Source organism: Balaenoptera acutorostrata, chromosome 16 (assembly GCF_949987535.1).
Source record: "Balaenoptera acutorostrata chromosome 16, mBalAcu1.1, whole genome shotgun sequence".
In the NCBI taxonomy this organism is placed as follows: domain Eukaryota; kingdom Metazoa; phylum Chordata; class Mammalia; order Artiodactyla; family Balaenopteridae; genus Balaenoptera; species Balaenoptera acutorostrata.
This window is the reverse complement of record NC_080079.1, coordinates 41,110,357-41,133,547: the sequence shown is the minus strand read 5'-3', so window position 1 is coordinate 41,133,547 and position 23,191 is coordinate 41,110,357. Positions and strand designations below refer to the sequence as shown.

The following is a 23,191-nucleotide window of genomic DNA, read 5'->3' as shown; positions in this document are numbered from 1 at the left end:
GAAGGTCCTCCATTAGGAAGGCATTCCAATGTCCCATAGAGACCCTCACTGAGAATAATTCTAACGATTTCTAATACCATCTACTAGAGTTTTAATTTTTCTGATTGTGTCACAATTGCTTTAACTCCTTAACTGTAAAGTATATGTATCTATAGTAGAAAAATTCAGATGAAAGTTTTATTTAGCAAGCATTTTAGAGAAAAACACCCCGCCATGCGCATACACACAAGCGCACGTGCACACACACACAGGCTGCTACAGAGGATTTAAGTATTAAGTCTATGTTTTTATGATAAAGTATGTCTTTCTAAACATGAAAACATGAAGTAAAAAGTTGGCTGACTTAACTATATAAAATTTTAAAGCTTTTACATAATGTGAGAGTGGTAAGCAGAATTTTAAAATCAACAATAAACAGGGAAATAAAATATTCTGAAGTTATGGTAGAAAAGTTTAATTAATTTTTGTCATCTTAGTTTTTGACAAGATCTACATTTCCTTGGGGAATATTATGTCGTCTCAACAGCCTTGCAAAATAAATGGCAGCAAGTATTATCCTGGGAAAGTGAAGGAGGAATGATTACTCACTCTTAGTTTCACAAGTATAATAGCACAGGGCCCAAGACTAGAAGATCCCTATACTTGGTTTCATACTATGCCACCAGTGTCTTGAAATTTTTCACAATTTTTGCAAAAGGAGCCCTGAATTTTATTTTCCAGTGGGCCCTGCAAATTACGTACTCGTCCCACACTTACTGCCCTGTAAATTGCCTGTCTACAAAGTGGTAAGCTGTGTGCCAAAGAAGAAAACCAAGATGCTTAAGAAATAGCTCTAGTCCTGAAAAGTCTGTAGTTTAAAAGTAGAGAAGTTTAGCAGTGAGATTATAATAAAGTAGAAAATAACACACATGGTAGAAATGAAGCTCCGGAGAAGAAAGAGATTGCTTCCCAGTAGAACCATCAGTATCTGCGGAAAGGGCAGCTTTTAGTTAAATATAAAAAGAAGAGAGAGACTTAAACATTGACAATGGGGGAAAAGGCAACAGAGGCAGTGTGCTATATAAAAGCACAAGGTCTGCCTGGGCACATGGAATCATTTGGTTTGTCTGGGGCAAGAAGAAACCTGGCAGAAAAAGCAGGCTGCCATTGGCTGTGGGAGGACTTTGAATACCCAGCTAATGATGCTGTAACTAATTCAACAGGAACTGAGCCACTGAAGCATTGTAGAAAGAGAACCAGTTGGTCAAGCCATAATTTAGGAAGATTAAAGCTGGCCCCAGGCAACAGTGGTCATTTGTCACCTCTCTGGACTCCCAGCGCACTACTACATACACAAATGATGTGGACTTGATGTTTTACAGAGTGGCCAGATGAAGAGTGACATCAAAGTCAGTGCCTGTCTCTTTTAGTAAATCAGTTAAACTCCACTTGCTCTAAGCTGGCCAACAAGAAATGTTTCCGCACTCTAAGAGAACCAACATTTATTGTTTAAGGTTTGAATTGTCAAAATAGATGACAAATTTGGGCATCTCGGAGAATACAAAAATAAAAATATATCCAGGGGTCAATTACACACTTACACACACACACACACACACACACACACAGAGACATCTCCAATTTCCTGAAGTTGTGCCTCTAAAAAAGAGTTTTTGTTGGAGCCATGAAAGACAGCATTGGCACTCATTCCATTTCCTTATGAAAACTAACTTATGGAAGCTGAAACCAGCATCATAAATACCCAGCTCTTAGGTATGTGAGACAAATAGTTAACTCTGTCCCACAGACAAGCATTTCACTGATTACCAATTGGGATCTTTCTCTATCAGGGCTGCATCACAAGAAATCAATAACTTGTACTTTAATAAAGGCTTAAAAATGAATATTCACTCTGTCTCTCTCTCTCTCCATTCACATACACACATCTATGTATCAGCACATATATCAACATATATATACATATATAACATACACAGATGGCACTTGAATAATTTAATTTCCTCGCAAACTATACTAATCTTCAAACAGAAGAAATTCACATTTTCACTTCTGTTTCATTCAATCACCTTTAGTAAAAAAAAACCAACACCTTGCCAATAAGTAATTTTTTTAATATGGTCTCACCTGATGTCATATTTGAATTTTATTGTCCTTTTACCAGGAATAAAGAAAAAATTATGTGGAAATAAAAAATGTAATCAGAAACAATAAGTTAACCAAAAGAAATACCCAAGTAAGGAACAGTAAAATTGCATTTAAGAAAATTCAATAGATATCCATTAAGATTTTTCTATCACTGACACAAAATATGATTTTTTGACTCCATTTAAACCATTTCTTCACCAAAAATAAAAATATAAAATATAAAGGCCAGTTTAACATTCTAGCTCTCAAAAAATGAAATCTTAATTGGTGTTGCAATCCCATTTAGCTCACATACTCTGTACATCACTATTTAGTGATGGTTCAGTTTCAAAAGAAAAATTATACAAAATAACTATTTTTAGAAAAAAGTCAAAGTTGTCAATATTCTTTTTAATGATAATATATACTCTTTAAAATAAGCATAGAGACAAAGAAATGAATTTCAGTGACTATCAGTATATTCCTAAGAAATAAAAGCTGGCGTTTTATTCCAATTCCTATGGTATACTGAGTTATTATAATAATATATAATATCAGGAAAAGAAAAGCTTTTGATACCTCAGAACTGCAACATAAAATGAATTTAATTTGGGAAATTAAATTCAGGATTAAAGGATAATAAACTTCTTCTTGGAACTTTTCATCTTAGTCATCTGATCTTTAATATAGAACCTCACACAAGAGATGATTCAGTCTTATACTGTGGGTTGCTTTAGAAGAGGTAAATATATTAACTGATCAACAGTTAGAGAAGGACTCAATATCTTTTTTGTTGTCGTTGTTCCTGCAAATGCTCACTTGCTTCTTTCCTCTATGCTGCTCTCCTCTATGAAAGGATGTTGGATGAAACTCTGAAGTTCTGACTTAACCACCTATCATGAAATTTGGCAGCAGAAATAGAAAGAAGCCAGTCCAAAGTCTTGTACTTCCACAAATTTGTAGGCTAATAAGACTGAGATAAAGGCAAAAAGTGTTCCCCGGGCTGCATTTCAGAGGAAGGTTGAAAAGACAATAAAACACTCTCAGGAGAAAAGAAAGCATCCTACCTTTTTAAAAATTCCATATACTCGGTATGCTTGATGAGTCCTGTCCTCATCATTATTGTTTGAAAACATTGTCGATCAATGGCCCAGAGTTTCACATTTACAAGAGCTGCAGAAAAAGAAAAAAAAAAAAAAAAATAGGAAAAAAAATTAAAGAATTTCAACAGCGAATTATAATGTGCAAAAGCAATGAGTTATTCAGTGGAATAAAAATGATTAACCTTGGTTTAAAGCTAATATCATAATGCTATCCTATTCAGTTAAGAAGGCAAGTATTCTTACAGACAAAATGTAGTTCATAATTTTCAATACTAGTATTAATGTCTATAAGGAAGATTCCTGTTGCTCTTATGTCCTTAAGGGATGAGACGGTCTAAGAACACATTGAAAGTATTTAGTAATTTCAAGACTATATACAAAGGAAATCAGATAAAGAATAAGAGAGGTTCACAAGAAATAACACTCCCTGGTAATTAACCAGAATGGTGTTAATGACTCACATGATCGATCATATTTTAATTTTTAAAAATATAGGTGAAAATTTAGTTGTCAGGTTTAGTGGTTAACTTAATAGAATAGAAATAATAATTACAATTAAATTGTAACCTGGGCCCAAAGTTACCATATGAAGTTATCAATGTATTAGCTACGTTTGTTGAATTTTAATTTCTCTCACATACCACTGTCTTTGACAATGAATAATTAAGTATTGAAACTGAATACCACAGAAGAGATCACTATTCGATCTATTAAGCACATGACTAAAAGACAAGTTTTAGAAAGACATGTTATAGCGTAAGAACAAAATATTAAGATAAACAGGTTTTAAAAGAGTACACTAAAAATGTTGGTAATTGAATCTGTGTGATGGGTATTCAAGAAGCATGTTTTACTATGCTATTTGTATGTTTGCAAATTTTCATAATAGAAATATTTTAAGTTAGCACATGAACTAAAAAAGACAATTCAGGGCTTCCCTGGTGGCACAGTGGTTGAGAATCTGCCTGCCAATGCAGGGGACACGGGTTCGAGCCCTGGTCTGGGAAGATCCCACATGCCGCAGAGCAACGGGGCCCGTGAGCCACAACTACTGAGCCTGCGCGTCTGGAGCCTGTGCTCCGCAACAAGAGAGGCCACGATAGTGAGAGGCCCGCGCACCGTGATGAAGAGTGGCCCCCGCTCGCCACAACTAGAGAAATCCCTCGCACAGAAACGAAGACCCGACACAGCCATAAATAAATAAATTAATTAATTAAAAAAAAAAAAAGACAATTCATACATAGTACCCATGGAGTATGGGGTAGAGAAGGGCTGTGCAGGGGTTTGAGCAAGACCAGTGAATGGGGCTGGGGTATATAGTTTAGTGAACCAAACACAAAAATGGACGAATGCAGTTCTCTCTTCTTCACAGTTCTCAGACTAAGCCCAGTGAATGCAACAGATCAAGATTTGGGCGTAAGGGAGAGGAGAAAATGCTCGAGTAATCAGGCCATGTATGTGCCTTGCAGGAAGATGCTGGAAGTAATGCACAGAGGAACAGATGAAAAAGATGATAAAGGAATATTGCACTCCAGAGCAAACCTTTATCTTTGAACTTTACCTAATTTTTCCTTGCAAAATTGTTTGAAGCTAAAAAAGAAAACATGACTTCTCCCTCGGCCAGCTCTTAACTGAGAATCTTTTTTCTCCAGTAAAGTAGAAAAAGAACAAAGCAGCAAGGACCGGTGTGTGCATGGCTCCATTCCAAATAGCCTTCAAAACTCAGCCTTCAGCAGAAAACAACGCTTATCTCACAGGTGTGCTCCAGTCACATCCTAGCTCCTCTGCTGAATCCAGGCTCCTTTCCAGAACACCTGTTTACTTGAGACGAACCATAGAACTGGATGATATACCCACGAAGGACTGAGAAAATCAGGACAAGATTCATAAGAAGTAGACCCTTAAAAAACGATACGGGACTTCCCTGGTGGCACAGTGGTTAAGAATCCGCCTGCCAATGCAGGGGACACGGGTTCAAGCCCTGGACTGGGAAGATCCCACATGCCACGGAGCAACTAAGCCTGTGCGCCACAACTACTGAGCCTGCACTCTAGAGCCTGCGAGCCACAACTACTGAGCCCACATGTCACAACTACTGAAGCCTGCATGCCTAGAGCCCATGCTCCGCAACAAGAGAAGCCACCGCAATGAGAAGCCCGTGCACCGCAACGAGGAGTAGCCCCCGCTTGCCGCAACTAGAGAAAGCCGCAACGAAGACCCAACGCGGCCAAAAATAAATAAATAAAATAGATAAGCTTATTTAAAAAAAAGATAGGAGTTGAATTAGGAGAGAGACAAAGGGTAGTCAAGTGGGGAAAGTACATAAACAAGAGCACAGCTGGAAGTGAGTTTGGGCTGTGGGAGTCCTGTCAGGGATAAAACAGACTGAAATGGTTGAGATTTCTATAAGGTTGCTACACAATTTGAGAGTAGGTTGATGCGGGGCCCGGGAAACCAGGCATAGGAAGCAAAGATTAATTTGATGAACAACAGAAAGCTACTAGAGATCTTAAAAAGACAAAACAAAAAAGAACTACAATTTTAAAGGATATACCATGGGGATATCAAAAAAAAATTAAATGCTTACTAGAAAAAAAAATCAGTATTTTCTATATTCATCATTTTTAATGGTTCCCAGGTGTTTCCAGTATAGACCCTCCTCCTGCCAAAGGACCAATTAGGATATGCCAACAAATTTTATTTTTAAAATAGCAGCAAGAAAGATAGTTGTATTATATATATTTTTAAAATGCACAAAGGCATGATTAAAAGCATAATGTCAAAGTGAAATAAAGCATATATACATTTTAAGGCTTTGCCCTGCAGAAAGACATCACAGTGCATACTCCTGGTAACAGTATATAAAAGCTTCTACTACAATCTCTTAAACCAAAAGATATCATAGTGATAGCTGAGAAAGACTAATCTAGGAGGGACACACTGGATTCAGAAACACCAGAGTCAAGCAGAACACAGACCAACACTGGCGCCATCAAAATAACACTTTATGTAGAAACCATTGGGCACAGTAGTTAATATGATGAAAGCTCAGTGTGAGGAAAATTGTTCTAATGATACACTGTGTGCACAGGTTCAGACAAGGAGTAAGGAGTGCCAGGCAGAGGCCACAGTAATTCAGGAGTGAAGTGAGGAGGGTCTTAGTGAATAAGGCAGCAATTGGAGTAACAGCAGAGGCTTGGCGGGGGGGGGGGGGGGGGGGGGGGGGTTGGGTGTGTGTGTGTGTGTGTGTGTGTGTGTGTGTGTGTGTGTGTGTGTACGCTAAGTTACCTGCAGCATTATTAGTCTGATTTCACGCTTCAAGGCCAGGCTCCATCCCTTGTCTCTCCTGATAAACAACCTTTTTGTCTTACAACTATAGCTTTTTCTGTGTCATTTACTGGCACTTTGCATGTTACCAAACACAGTCAATTATCTCTATGTCTATATTACGTTACCTCAAATAAGTTTGTACTACATTCCCTCACAGAAAAGTCCCTGTCTTGTTTCCTCTAACTTCCCAACTCAAGAAACTTGCTTTTTATTTGACAAACACTGGGTATAATTGTTAATGTAATTTGTGTACATGAAGTTCACCTGCAGAAAATATATATGCCTAGTCAGACTCTAAGGTTACATTAAAATGTCTAAACTGAATTTATTAGATATCATAATTCATGTGTAGAAAAACGATCTCTGAAATTAAGTTCACAGAATTCAGTATTTTTGTTTTATCTTCTGATTTCAATAGCCCATGTAAATGGAATGTCCGAGTAAAACTGTTCCAGATATTTTGCATGATAATCAATATGACTTAATGAAACTTCAAGTTTGTCCATGACCTTGGGCAAGGTGCCAACACCTTTTTTATATGCTGCCAATATGCATATTAGTCAAGTCAGCATTTTACAGGTGGGCAAGCATGACTAATAATCACCTTGTAATGTTGTCAGAAGTATGGTTATATTGGAGTTGTGATTAACATCTTGCTTCTTAAACAGCCTGCTGGAAGTGTATGTCTGTTGCTTCCATAACTTAGAGAACATTCAAAACATCCATTTACCTTTGATATTAAGTGGCGTATTAATCTCTGTAGGGGATAAGCACTTCACAAATAAAATTCCTGTGATTTTCACAGTGATTACTGTTGTTGAACACATAAATCTGAAGAGTGTAAAGCAGAAAAAAGGTTGGGAAGGGATTTTCCTTTTTGTTCAAGTGTGTATCTAAAATTCGCTATTGGAAACATTTATCATTTTTTCAGGTTAAGGTCAGATTGAACTCTGTGGAAAAGATACAAGTTACCATTACTCTGGGATCTCTAAGTGTATGAGTACATTAAGAATACCTTCACTGTAGGCAAAAGTTGACCTTCATTTAGGGGACACCAAGATTATAGAAGAATGAGCCGTAAAATTGTGCTAGACTGAAACCACAAATCTGGGTTTGGCTTAAATTCTCCAAATGGGGAATTCATCTGCTGCCCAATTTGTATTTTGGAAGAACACTGAGAAAGCATGTGTAGGTATAGAGCACTTACAGACTCAAATAAGTATTCTGCCCCTATTTATTTTATGCCAATCTAGTCAATTGAACACACCTAGAAAAGGCCACTTGAGGATATAATCAGGAAAAGGGCCCTCACCAAGAACTCCACCATACTGGCACCCTGATCCTGAACCTCAAGCCTCCAAAACTCTGAGAAATAAATGTTCATTGTTTAAGCCAACCAGTCTATGGTATTTGTTACAGGAATTTGAATGGAGACACCTGGGGTCCATGGAGCCCCAAGCAGTCTGTGGATGAAACACAAAGGATTTGTGAACGTGAGGTGGGAAAGCAACATCTTTATTTTTACTACCCTGTTACTGAAATTTAGCATTTCTTCGGTAAGTATAGGCAACAAACCACAGTAAGTGGTTTGTCAGCAATAGAAACCATGGCTATTTTTATATCATCCTACATTTGCTGCAGATATCTTAAATGCAATTTACATTTATCATTATTTTGAACTTATGGTAGTTACTAGAGCTCTAGATCTCATTTTTAATGTGTTATTTTACCACAATTATTAAATGTTTTACCATTGTGTCTCAATATAAACGGTTCTTTGTAATCCTGTGTATTTTATTTTATGCTTTTATAAACATTCTTAGATGAGCCCATATGCTTCATCAGAGTGACAAATAGGTCCACGGCACCCTTAAGATTAAGAGCCCCTGCTCTAAGTATCCTGGAGAAAGGATTACCTCAGAGAAGGAGACAGGAAGAGTGGTAAGGGAAGAGGTAATATTTTAGCTGGTCTGCATCCATAGGGACATACAAATTACTAAATAAGTATGGTTTACTTATTAACAAACAGCCACTTCCCTAAGTTCCCTGACTATTCCCAGCCCTCTGCCCCGGACTCCCAAGGATTTCCTCAGCTCAGCAAATAAAGGCTTAACACTGAGCCCCGCATATCAATATTCATATAATTTCTTTGCATGCTTCTCTTGTGCCTGGGATGGCACAAAGTGGAGCTCATCAGGTATTTTCTAAGTTGCATTTTGTGTGTATGTCAAACATTTTGTCCAAATAAAATCTCTATTCTTGTACTTCATTGGAAAAATTACTCTAGACCTTCATAATCTCTATTAGAAGAGAATGGGTTTTCAATTTGAGCTTTTCCAAGTGTCTTCCCCTAGCAGCAAAACACTGTTTGAGTTTTCTGACAAGGATCCCAGAGTGACCTATTCTTCCCCAAGTCAGCCCCTAGTTTTCCAGGGAACATTCTCAGATAGTAGGTAGGTCTCATCTCAAAGCTTCTGCTGATCTAAACTGTGTGTGAATGAGCTAGAAGCTTTGGAGGGCTTAATGTGGGTGGAAGAACAAGACAGGTGTCATCAGCTTGTTCTCCTACTTCACCTTCAACATTAAAAGAGCTCCAGCTCAGACCGTAAGGTACTTACTATATGCTCCAGGAATTCCAGAAACTTTATTTTTACACCTCACCCCACCCCCCATTTTCTTGAAGCTTGAATCATCTGTGATAACTCAGATACTTAGTGCTACAGAATCGGCTTACAAAAGACCTTGAGGGGGTCCATGAAGCCCACAAATGCTTCCCAACATTATTAAGACATATGTTTGCCTAAAGCCAAATTCCAGCTGCTGTAATGTTCTGAGACAAATGCTTCATAATTAGAAAAGGCCATTTGCTGTTTACAGTGCATCTGGAGAGCACCGATATCTCCACTGTGCAGACTGCCTCACTGTTAGTATGGGGGTTATATTTTAAACTTTCTTGCCTAGAAAAATTCTCTCTTTAATGATATATATTCTATGAAGATGATAGATTGTCAAGTTGGACATTGCAGGACTTCGCTGGTGGAGCAGTGGTTGAGAATCTGCCTGCCAATGCAGGGGACACGGGTTTGATCCTGGTCCGGGAAGATCCCACATGCCGCGGAACAGCTAAGCTCGTGTGCCACAACTACTGAGCCCACACACCTAGAGCCCATGCTCCACAACAAGAGAAGCCACCGCAATGAGAAGTCCGCGCACCTCAACGAAGAGTAGCCCCCGCTCGCCGTAACTAGAGAAAGCCCGTGTGAAGCAACAGAGACCCAACGCAGCCAAAAATTAAAAAAAAAAGATAAAGTTGGACATTGCAGATAAGAATCATCATTATTATAAGCTTAACAGTAGAAAAATCACTTATCAGTATTGTCATGATGTGCGCGTATTTGAAAGGAGTTGATACAGTGGGCTGCCCTTTAAGGAAGCCAAAAGGAGTGATAGTTGTTTCTCTAAATTCTGCTCAGCTTCATACCTTGAACAATGTAACTGGTAAGACCAAGTGCTAGCTTTCTGAAGATATTAAAACATTAACATGATGATTTTAAAATTTAAATTAACTTTCAAATGTTAAAAATACTGCAAGGGCCAAATAGGTGGTAATTTACTTTTGTACAGAAAATTATTTTGTAATTTATCCTATATTAATCCTATGAGATATTCTTTTCCCCTTCCTATAAATATGGAAACTGAGTCTCAGAGAAGCTAAGTTACTGCCCAGGTCACACATATAATAATTCTAAGATTCAGTTTCGTTCTGACTCCAAAGCCTGTTTCTTTTTACTCTTGCATGCTTCTGAAACTGGGCTAAGGATATCTGCTTTCCTCACCCTCTTTTTCTGACCCACTTCACCACCCTACTCATCATCACTGAATATCACAGGAGCAAAAGGAATAGGAATTTGACTTCCATAAGGGAGGTGGTGAAGATTTCTTGAAATTAAAACAGAAGCTTGGGCTGCAAGTTTTACGTAAGGTTTAAAAGCAATGGGAGCCTTCAAAAGTATTTTGTACCTGAGGCAGGTTCCTCGTGACCATCTTCTACCCCACCTCTCCCTCTCCTGGCTTTCAGCACCATGGCATGCCTAGCATAACCCTCTCCCTAACCTCCAGAGTTACCAGGAGCTACCTTCTGTCTTTAGTGGCCTTCAGTGAAAAAGCTCAAGAAGCATTGTCTTTCATTCTACAGGCTCCAGTTTTTATGCAGGTGGAGTCCCAGCGGCGTCAAAAAGTCATCTTTAAAAGTTAAAGTAACATGAACCATCCTGAGTCCAGCTGACAGCAGCCGCCAAGGGCAGCAGAGACAAACATATGTGAGGGCCAAGTGTACCAGAGCAAACTCCACTCATGCAGAACTCTAACCACATCTCCCTTCTTGTTGGCCAAAGCCCATAAACACCAAAAACTAAGTGCTGATTAGTAACAGGGACTGGGGATGCAAAACCTGGCCGTGGAAGCAGGGACTTCCCAGGTGTCACAGTCTTCCTCCTGGCACTCCTTGTTAAGAATAAAGTGTACTGTTGTAAACATCTACTAAACCAAAGTGCAATTATTTAGAAACCTGTAGACACCTAGTTCTATGTAAATCTGGTAGTCGGGGCTGGTGGTTGGAAGGAGGGGTATAAAGATGAATAGAGAAAGAGAGATAAAGTAAAGCAATCAACCTCAGGTCATCTGAAACAACGCTGACATGAAGCAAAATGTCAAGTATATCAGGAAAAAGAGCAGGAAGAAAGGGGGAATAAGCCTCTAGGAAGTAAGTGGCTTTCTTTCTAACTCAGATACAAATTAGGGACCAAGAGTGAAAGGAGGAGCCAAGAGACCCCCAGGATAATAATAGTCGTGAAGACCAAAGTGCTCTGAGGTGTCTAGTGAAGATTACATAATCACTTTGAGCTACTGACAGAGAAGCACACTTAAGAAAGTGATAAACTGGGCTTCCCTCGTGGCGCAGTGGTTGAGAATCTGCCTGCTAATGCAGGGGACACGGGTTCGAGCCCTGGTCTGGGAAGATCCCACATGCCGCGGAGCAACTGGGCCCGTGAGCCACAACTACTGAGCCTGCGCGTCTGGAGCCTGTGCCCCGCAACGGGAGGGGCCGCGATAGTGAAAGGCCCGCGCACCGCGATGAAGAGCGGTCCCCGCACCGCGATGAAGAGTGGCCCCCACTTGCCGCAACTAGAGAAAGCCCTCGCACGAACCGAGGACCCAACACAGCCAAAAATAAATAAATAAATAAATAAAGTAGCTATAAAATTTAAAAAAAAAAAAAAAAAAAAAAAAGAAAGTGATAAACTACTCCAATCAGTCCTGCAAGATTGATCTTCCTAAAGTACTATTCTAATCCTGTTACTCTACCCACAAAATATTCAACGGCTCCCTACTGCCAATAAATAAAGCAAAACCTCTCCATCCTTGCATTTAATCCATATTCAGTTTAAAGTACCTTTCAAAATTCATCTCTCACAATCCTCTACACGGACCTTTTATTTTATCCAATGATTCTACTGTCAAGTATCTAAATCCACACTTCCGTTCTCTGCCTTCAGGTCTTTGCTCCAATTATTTTCTTCTACTCATGACAATCCTAGTAGCCCTTCAAGACCCAGTTTAAAGGCCACTCTCTCCATGAAGACTTTCCAGTTCACCCCAGCTAGAATTTCTCTATTTTTTTTCTACAACCTTCTGATTTTGCCTCCTTTGTGGTTTTTTATCACTCTGACTTGCTTCGTAGTTATTCATGTACCTGAATCATATCAGTACCATACACGGTCCACTATGAGTACTGTGATACCTCATAGGATTCAACAAATGTTTTAGGGTAAATAAGTGACTAGGTTACAAGGGGAAAACAATCTGAGAAAAAGAAGAAGAAACTGAGGATATTCACTCTGGATAAGAGAAAGCGAAAACTCAGTAACTGTCCTAAAAGATTTGATGGCTTTGTTAGACTTTAAGTCAATTCAATGAAGCTGTTTATAGTAGCATTAAGGGCTAGCCTGAAATCAAAAGTTGGAAGACATTTATTAAACATTCTTCAGACATTTGAGAGCTTACTACGTGCCCAGAACTGTATTAGGCACTGGTGATACAAAGATAAATAAGATACATACCTTGTTCTCAAGTACCTCCTTGCTGTTGAAAGCTAACTTTCTTTACTTTTCCTGTTTATATATTCACTTATTATTCCACCTTATGCTAATAGCCTTAATTATTCCACCTCAAGCAAAATTTGAATCAATCCACTCCATAATGTTTCTGGTAGATTAAGAGGTAATTCCTTCCTACTTGTCAAGGACAGAACTAAGCCAGTAATTAGAACTGACAAGATTGGTGATTAAGACTCAATGTAAAGACAAAAGGAATGCAGCAATGGCTAAATCTTGTCCTAAGAAACTTCCCATCACAGGAAATGCTCCAGTAGACCACTTAATAAAATAATGGAGAAAGACTTCCTATATCAGATGGAAAATTGAATTGGATCACCTCAAAGAAGTAACTGAACCACAAGATTTTATACTAGGTAAGATATGAATGCAGAGAGAAGTGAGTCATAGATCTACATGAATGAATACATAATGATAGTTATTTTGAGATAACATACTCCTGTAAGGGGCATTGTACACAGGATGATGGGTTCGTGACAGGCCTATGCGAGATAGTCAACTGTCTAGACAAAAGGTGATATCATTTGTTGATGTTAATGAAGGAAATGGCGTCTCAGTCAATGCTTCATGCACAAATTGAAAGGCTCAGGAATACAAAAGAAATAAAGGCAGGAGACAGCATGCTACAGCATGAAAGCCAGTAATCTGGCCTGGGTATCTTCCCTGTAACCACACAGGAGCTGTGTGGCCTTGGGCAAGTAATTTAAGATTTCATCAGTCTATTTTAGGAAACCAAGATACTAATGTATGCCTCATGAAATTCTTCTCAGATACGAATGAAATTACTCATGGTAAATATTCAGCATGATACCTGGCATCTCAAATCTTCTTCACTCAAGGATGTCCTTTAATGATGTTTCCATCTTATAAACACATAGAAAACAAACACTAACCTGTGGGTTAATGGCAATGAATTCTGAGTTTAAAAAAAAAACAAAAAACAAAAAACCAACCAAACAAACAAAAAACCCAAAAGTTTACAGCAGTCATGAAGTTGGTTCACTACCTCAGAATAATAAAACAGAACATTACTTGGGTGAATTGCATACAGGTTTAGGAAGGCTTAAAGGTTAAGAGGAAAATTAAGATAAAGACTCAGAGTGTCTTAATATGATAACAGAGATAAGAAGCTGGCTTACAGCAGCCTAGAGCTCTATGAGGGCAAAAAGTGGGTCTTGTTCATCTTTTTATACCCAGTTCAGTGTGTCTCCAGTTACTGGCATGTAGAAAACGACCCATAAATGTTTGTTAAATGAATAACTCACACATATTCCTGCCTGGCACGTTTAGGTATTCCTTAATTCTATTATAAACAGGCCTCATATAATTTAGTTGAAATCAAATCTTCGAAAAATTCTAGAATATTCTTCCACAGATGGTTTGTGATCCTTTAGAAAGGAAACAGAGGCTGGGTGGCCAGTCCACCTTAATGATATTCATTTTCAGTGAGTTCTTCAGTACGTGGAGGTTCTCTATCACATCAGTGAGGCTCCAAACAAGGCACATTTTGGACCTCCATCATAAGCTTCAATCTCTGGCAAGTTACTGAGGTGGTATAGCCGGCAGCCCTATTATGGTGACAATTTCCTGCCGTTTGGCATATTTTGAACAGTGTGCCTAATTCAAAAACTATCAGCACGTGGTTGGTAAATGTCATAGCACATCTGTTCATAACAACAGATTTTAAGTCTCGAATCTCATTAAGGAAATGGGTATTACATCTGTTAAGTCCTCTTGTCAGTTGGATGAGCTGCATCCCAAAACACTGCACTAAGATGCTGAAAACATATGCTTACATATTTGCTCAAATTCAAGTAGACATCTTTACAAAGTCATACTAATAACTTTTCCTTGCAAGCTGAATTACGTGACTTCAGCTTGGAAATGTTATTAAAATTCTGTCTCCCAAAGGAGGGGTTTCCTTTTTCCTAGTCAGTTCTTATATCATACTGTTTCTCTTTCTGCAAACACTGTGTCTATATGCCAGAAGCCATATATTTGATGTATGCTTAATTAATCTCATTTCTCCAGGGGGAAAAAAATGAAGCATTAAGATTAGATGTCCATTAACCTCCTGCTGTATCTTCGCTGAAGAGCTCCCTGTTGATGTGCTTTAGAAGTTTCCATTTTCGTTGTATACCTCTACATCACCTTAGTTCATTGCTACCTTAAGGCTAGACTCAGCCATCATAATTTATGATCCCTTTCAAGTCCTCACATAAATATGAAAACCAATGCTTCTGCCTCAGTCCCATTAAGAAAGTATATGACCCAGCTGGTTAAGAGAAACAGCTGCAATACTACTTCACATTTATTTTCTAGGCACTAGTAGGCTTTGAAATAGAAATGTCCCTTTTTGGCCCATCTCTTCTGTAGAAAGTTATATGTAATTCTCTACATTTGGCAGAATTCTGGGGAAAAAAATCCTAAGGAAAGGGAGTACTCTAACAATCTCCTCCACTGGCAGATGAAGTAGAGGACATCAAGAGAGTCAAGTGAGCTCAGCTGTTTTATATTTTCAAAATTGTCTACTTTTGGCATATAAAGAGAATGTTATTTTCCTTCTTGTGATTTTACTCATCTGGAAGATGCAGTGTTGCAATGACAACTGATCATTCAACAACAATTAGAAAAATGAGCTTTAATTGAACTGAATGCAGAGGTTGGTTGTGCTATGATGCAATATAGAAACTGATAGTTCTTATTTTTACAGATGGAAAAAGCAGTATCTTCTATATTTTACAGAGTCACTGGTTTCTTCTGGAGAAGAAAAAAATCTGGACTTCTAGAAAAGAGGATTCTCTGCTTAAACATATTAAATATATCCACTTTTCTTGCACCAAACATCGTTTTCACACAACAGCACCAACTGTGAAGGCATGAAGGTGATACAGTGCAAATTAGCCACCTAATGATTTGCCTTTGGTCAGAATAGCTGTGCCAACTCCTTCGGCAAAATAATGGCAGACCGAGCACAGCCTGTCATTTGCTCACCCCACTGAAGGATGTATATTTGCTAAGAGGAGATGAAGACAGATGTGAATATATGTAGCAGGGTTACTTCTAAACTCAGCCTGCGTGGACGTGTTGCTGTGCCTGCTCTGGCAGCGTCTCTTCCTTGGAGAACCACCATGCTGAGGAATTCAATCCCAGCGTCCCATCCCTACCCATTCCTCATCCTCCTTTCCCCCTTTCTGAGTATGTGATCAATCAAGTTACATTTTTGCTTAAGCCAGACCGAGTCTGGTCTCTGGAGCCCCAGAAGGAGTCCTGCATGCCTTACAAATTGCTAATTTGGCATAATCACTGCATAATATAGAAAAGAGGTTAAGCTCTGGAATCTTTAAGCCATTTGAATAAGATTTCATAGTTTTCAGAGTGCTTTCACATATATAATTCTAATTTTTTGAAATGATACTTACATAAAACAAGTTATAATAATTCCATTATGTCAATAGGAAGCATAAAAAACAAAAAAAGGTACAGAGAGATTAAGTGATTTTATAAAAATATATCCAGCCAGATGCCAATAGCTACAGAGTACATTTCCCCAAACTCCTTCAAAGACATTCTCAATTCACATATCACAATTTTAACCATAATGACCAAAAACATTCAGATCAATATGGTACTCATTTAAGATTTACATTTTCCAAATTGTAAATTTGGCCTGCATGACCTTTATAGAAAGTAGATTTTTTTTTTCCCAAGGATACATTGCCTAATAATAACTGAGACATTTCTAGAAATCTTAAGCAGTCTAGTTGCCTTGATCTAATTCTCGAAAGTTTGAGTGGTAAAAGATCTCAAGACACAGCTGAATCATTACAAAGCACTGATACATAAAGAAAAGAAAAGGAAAATACTAAAGTCATAAGTGAAGCTTGAATGTGGTAAGTTATCTGTTCCACAAAAGTGTTTAGGAAATACTGCCATGCACTGTAGATATGACAGGAAATATATGTATATTGTTTGCTATCTTCTAGGAGCTTGCAATGGTTCAATGGAGGAGAGAACAATTAAGCAAGCAATATCAGTAGGGGTTGGTAAGTGCTAGGCTCACCTGGCAGGTTCACAAGGTCTGTAGGGAGCATCTATCAGGAGCATCTAATCAAGTCCTAGGGGTGAGGAAAGATTTCCCTGAGGAAAAAGTGCTTACAATGAGACCAGGAGGATAAGAGTTTGTCGAAATAAAGAAAGGGATGACTGGTCAAATTCCTGACGTTAATGAAGTTAGCAAAACTTCACAACTTAAAAAAAATTTTTTTTAATCTTATTTCTCTTTTCCTTTCATTTGGTTCCATCTGCAAAACAGACATTCCTTATTTAGCTCAAAGCCATAAACTCCTAAAACACATGCAAGGCATCTCTACCCCTCACCACTCAGATCAGAGACAACAAACCCACCCCCTTAGATTGCTGTGCTACCATATTTTATAGAACCCAGGCATGACTTCAGCAGATCTTAGCCAAAATTAACGAAACATCAACAAACTTTCCACCTTCTCTGACTTCACTGATATCATTCACTCCATTCTGAAACTCCAGATTTCTAAAAATTACCCCATACATCCTGACCATATCCTCAGTTATGGACTTCTGGGGATTTCAAATCTATATTCTTCAGTATAACTAATACCACCTGCTTTAAGTATGTAGTAAATCACGAGAAATGGAGACAGTACAGCTTAAGTTCCTTAACCCAGATGCTACAACGGTGTAACCACAGATACGTTATTACGTTAAGATAAATCAGAGTTACCATCTTAGGCTAACTATTGGTCTATTTATCTATATTGGCTGCTTGAGATGTCTCCCAATCACTAACAAAAGTAGCCGGTGTGTGCTTTCTTAACCATACGATGTCCTCATCAACTTGGCTTTATGCATTTAAACATGGCATGAGTGTATTATGTCTGTTCAAATACAAACATGTATCGGACATTGAGCATGGTTGACAATGGCCTTGGCTGGAGTACAACTCAATCTAAAACGTGGAGTTGGGAGATCAACATAACTAGCCTCAATCTTTATTGTTCCTTGTATCTTGTTTCTGCCTAGTATTGCCAAATAAATCTACTAACAAATTTGAAATCTTCATTGTAAATCAATAATACAATAGATAGACATGGATCTGTTACAAGCTTCATTTAAGTAGGCACCCAGAAATATGGTTTAGGGTGTAAATTTTATCCTTTTGATTTTTGTCTTTGCTGGCTCTTTCAGCATCCCTGGTCAATGTTTTTATGCAATTGTTTTCCTTTTCTTATTTTCCAATCAGGAAACAGTAATAAAGAGGAAAAAAACCATATCAGGGTAGAAGTGGAGAGTTGCATATGCAAAGGACAAACTGAGAACTAAAGACTGGAGTTTATACTCAAAAATACCACTCTTTTTTCCCCTCTCATTTCATGCACTGGTTTACCACTCACCTATTGTCATAGTACATTTTTTAGGGCATTAATGAAAAATACCAAAAAGAAATAAAGGAGCTATTTCTGATGAGGACTTGACATGATTCCAAATGTTCTTTATATAAAAATAATCAAATTACAATTTTGTGGCTTAAAAAGGAAGAAAGAATAACAACCCCAGTAAGCAACCTGGATTCTAAAAAATGAGAAGAACATTTATTTTAATTAGTCATGGTCTTCACACTAATTACTCTCCTGTCACAAGTGAGCCTTTTTCCATCAGTAACATACTTGTCCTTTCAATAATAAAGAGAAAGATGAGAGGCAAAAACAAAAGAATGTATTTTTTTAATCTTTTTTTAAAAATTTTATTTATTTTTGGCTGCGTCGTGTCTTTGCTGCTGCATGCGGGCTTAGTCTAGTTGCGGCACATGGGCTTCTCATTGTGGTGGCTTCTCTTGTTGCAGAGCACAGGCTCTAGGCACGCAGGCTCAGTAGTTGTGGCGTGCAGGCTTAGTTGCCCCGCGACACGTGGGATCTTCCCTGTCCAGGGATCAAACCCGTGTCCCCTGCACTGGCAGGTGGATTCCTAACCACTGCACCACCAGGGAAGTCCCAAGAAGGTAATTTTTTATTCCAAAAGCTGTGACCATTTTTAAAGCTAAATTAATGGCAGCCTAATTGACGCTAATGAAACTATACAGTCAGATCGAGACTTAGGAAATTGTTCCTTATTTCATCAGGGAAGGAAGTTCAATACTGTAATTGTATTTCCAGATAAACGCCAGAATTAAGCATGTGTTATAAGGGCAGTTTACTTTAAGTAGATAAGGCAGACATCCCCTCCCCCATAAACAATGACAAGCTCTGGGGTACAGTCACAGTTCAATCAGGCTGCTCCAATAATCAGCAAAGCGACAATCATTTCAGGACTTATGCCACAGGTAAAAAAGACTGGTACTGATTTTAAAGAAACATTCCAATTTCTCTAGAAATGTCCCATGATAAAACCATTCATTCTTCCTGACAGGTATAAGTTGTTCCGTTTTTGTTTTACTTTTTTTAACTTTGAAAAAGATGACCAACCTATGCTTGCAGTTTAAAAACACGAGCGCACACAGCAGCTGATCTGAATATATGATGGGAGCGCCACATACAGAGGCTGCACCGAAGTACCACAGGGGAAAAGGCATTCCGGGGTAATTTCCAAGAAAGCTATTCATCTCCACATCAGACACAATGGCATTACCAGGCAGGGAGAGAAAGAAGAGTTGAAGGACGCCATCCTGCACGCAAAGCGTGCGTTTCATCTTTATTAGGCCTCAACTAAGAGACTCTGCGCGGCAGCCAAGGCAATGATTGCTGTGGAGACAGCAAAGTCAGAAACCTGTCAGAGGTCAGCCCCAACCAGCGTGGAGGAAAAACACATCAGACAACCGAGCAAAAGCAAGCCTTTCACAAGCCGAGTGCTAAAAGTAGCAATTACGTATAATGAAATGTCAAAAGGGATGGAGAAAGAGTTAACCAAGATGACAAGGGGGCAAACGCCAGAGCCAACCCTTTCCAAAGAATTAGCCACTTTGGCAAAGATTAAGTCAGCCGTCTCATCTGTTTGCAAGAAGCTATGCTCCTATCTTCTAGGACTGTGGCTTGTTTTCGATGAGACTAAAGCTCACATCACAGACTTTTCTACACATTCATAAACTGCCTCGTTTGCAAAACAAAGGAACCATACCTTTAAAGGAGGGCTCAACAGCAAAGTATAATCCACAGCATGCCTCAAACCGAGCAACATTTCAGAAGAACTAAGGCAGCGATTCTCAAACTTGAGAGGCACTGAATCACCTAGAGGGTTTTTTAAATACAGATTGCTGGGCTCCACCCCCAACAGGTATTGGTTAGGCCCCCAAGAATTTACATACATAATAATTCCCAGGTGGTGCTGATAGATACTGCTGGTCCAGGCACCACGACTTAAGAGCCATTAGTCTAAGAAAGAGTAATGAGCACATATACTTTCATGCCTAGACTTGTGATTGGAAGAACAAACAGAGTAACTTACTTAAACATTTGAAACCTTTTTTGACATATCCAAAACCTGCAAGGAAAATCAGGGGGCAATTTAATTGGGGTAGAATATTAATTTTCTTTTTCTTCTCAAATAGATTATTTTCTATTAGTGAGGGTCTTAGTACTTTGTAAACTTAAATGTATATAAGAATCCCCTGGCGGCCTTGTTAAAATGCTGATTCTGATTGCGTAGGTCTGGAGCGAGGCCTCAGATTTAACCTAACAAATGCCCAGGTGACACTACTGATGCTGGTCCAAGGTCCCCACTTAGGGCAGCAAAGTCTATGATACAATAAGAAGCAATGTAGCCTGGGGGTCAAGAGTGAGGACTCAGGAGTGGAGCTGCCTGAATACAAGGCCAAGCTCTGTCAGTTACTAGCTGTGGGACATGGGCGAGTTACTTAACCTCTTTATGGCTCAGCTTCATCGGTAAAATTAGATTAAAAAGAGTACCTACCTCATACATTGTTGTGAGAATTAAACAAGTCAATATGTGTAAAGCACCGTGCTTGGCATGGGATAAGTATTCCACGATCATTACCACTGTATGCAGAGAAAGGGAGCTGATTTGCTTTTAAGCAACCCACTTCTATTTGTTTATATTCTCTTTACTGCTGCTTCAAGTTAAGCAGTTCTTGTTGAGGATGGGAGGCCAGGGTCTCATAAGGTTAAATATTTGATTTGACAGAATTCTTCATCTAACTGCTGGTTGCTATTGCATAGTTTATACTTCTTAAGGCTATATATAAAACGAGACTGTCCCTGAAGATTTCAATGACCTTTTGTCATTTTTTTTTCCATCCAAGGCAGTACTGAACTAAGCCGTGTGTGTTTGTGCGCACAGGTGCATGGAGGGGGTTCTGATGATAAGAAAATATATACAACTACTTTGCCTAATGTTGCAGACATAACTGGTGGTGAAATATTCGCATATAACTACTTTCTTATTTTGTGTATGGAATAGAATTACAGGGACTTCCAACTCCTCCCACTACTCAAGTTTTCTTAGAAGCAATAGTTCTTATAGACAGGCAGAAACATACTTTCTCCTGCTTTGCTTGCCCCTCCAGTGGAGAGAAGGAGTGTTAATTCCAGCTGTGATTACTTAAGAGTCCCTATACCAGCCTTTGTTTTCTAATGGGGAATATAAAGTTCTGGTGAACTAGAAGGTACTGGCTGAATATTTATGAAGTGAGAAAAGCAATAATTTCCCATTAACAATATAAAGAGATTTTCTGAGGCCCGAACCACTGCTGTTATGATGGAACATTTTGCAATGCCTGTCTGCTTCCAAATGTCAGCATAGTAAGACTGTTTTTGCAAGGCTGTCAACATTTTATTGAAAGGGTAATCTGGGATAATTGTAGAGGCCTGAAACTGCACCTGCTATAATTTCACTCTTAGCTTTGGAGAAACAGCCTCTTTTAAAATGACAACATAACAGAATAGCTTTGTAACCAACGGCTTTTTCACATCTACACCATTCATATTTGAGATCACGAGTATAAACACACATGCAGACACACTGAGATTTGATGACTGGAATGACTGAGACGTCTTTTTTTTTTTTTTAATTCTTTATAAAGCAGAGAGGGCATTTGGCCCTGAAAAGAGAGAGGAAATTATATCAGAAAGGGGAGAATTTTGAATTTTAGTGACAGTTGTTCTCTCCATAGAACACAGTAATTATTATGAATATTGTTAATACCACTCTATCCAACAAGGCATTCCTTATTTCTAGTGTCTTTAAGGTAAATAAAATGCCTTGCTACAATTCCAGAATCTTAAAATAAATTCTGCAATTCTAGAGAGATAAGCATTCCTTTCAAAGGCTGTACGTTTGCACTTACTCTATTGCAAAGCATGGTACTGCTCTCACATAAATAAGGTGGGGAAGTAGGCTATCCATTTGGTTTACAAATGAAATGCAAGACCTTCTGTAAATAACTAACCAAAGATACCCTTAATGATCTCCCCAGATTTATTAGAAGAAAATTCCCTAGCTATTAATTAATATATCATACAATCTTTAGCCAAGCACAATGTCTATTATCAGAGTGATTTAGGTAAGTAAAAATCAGTCTACCAAACCAGGTCAATAATGGATTAATTTGGAAAACTTGTGACATACCTCAAGGCAATCAAAAGACCACAAATAATTAAAAGCTGCTAACAATTTTTTAAGTTACTTGGTATCTTAAGACTATTGGCTATATAATATTTGCATGAATGTGTGCATGAAAATATGTATTTTCATACTTTAAATGTATGTATTAAGAAAGATACACTCCTACCATAAGAGTCATTTCAAATATGGGTATTAAACATACCTTTTTCTTCTCTCTCCAAACTAGACATAAGCAGATTGCTTTTATAAAATTTATAAAGGCGATAATATATTTTACATATTTTATTCAACAGGAATTGATAAAGTCTTCTCTCAGCTGTAGCAATGGGAAATAGAAGAAGCATCTGGGAGATCCAAGGAGTGGGCATGCAACACCAAGTTTTTAAAGTAAATAAATTAAAAATGTGTGCACAGAATTGATTTCACAAGTAACTTTTCAGAAATAAAGGATTACATTGAAACATAACTATCGTATATTTTTAAATATATTAGAACAAGCTTATTAGAATCAAAACTTTATTACAAATGGATGAAATCAAATATATTCAGCAAGATAAATTTCAGAGTAATGAGTATACACTGGGAAGTACCTAATACACATTACTGAAAAGATTCTTCAACCATGACATACCATTCAAGCTCTTACAGCTTTACTTTCCTCTTCTGTAGAATGGGAATAATAAAATCTGCTATACTTCCCTCAATTATATGAGAAAATGGATGCAAAAGCATTTGGAAAATTATTACCTACAATATAAGCACAAGATAACTAAAATGCTCATTAACCATTCACTAAGAGCTTACACTGCCTGTGCTTTGCATTTTGCACAGGGCTCCCTTATATATTTT

General features: G+C 38.3%; 1 protein-coding gene across 2 annotated transcripts in view; it reads right to left on the bottom strand.

Moving 5' to 3' along the window:
• The window catches only part of PRKG1 (protein kinase cGMP-dependent 1), a 1,261,642-nt gene that overhangs the window by 451,552 nt on the left and 786,899 nt on the right, over positions 1-23,191 (bottom strand). For both annotated transcript variants that reach the window (XM_057531141.1, XM_007182835.3), the window contains exon 4: positions 3,192-3,297. In XM_057531141.1, the coding sequence (XP_057387124.1) occupies positions 3,192-3,297 (106 nt within the window). The remainder of the gene's footprint in view (positions 1-3,191; positions 3,298-23,191) is intronic.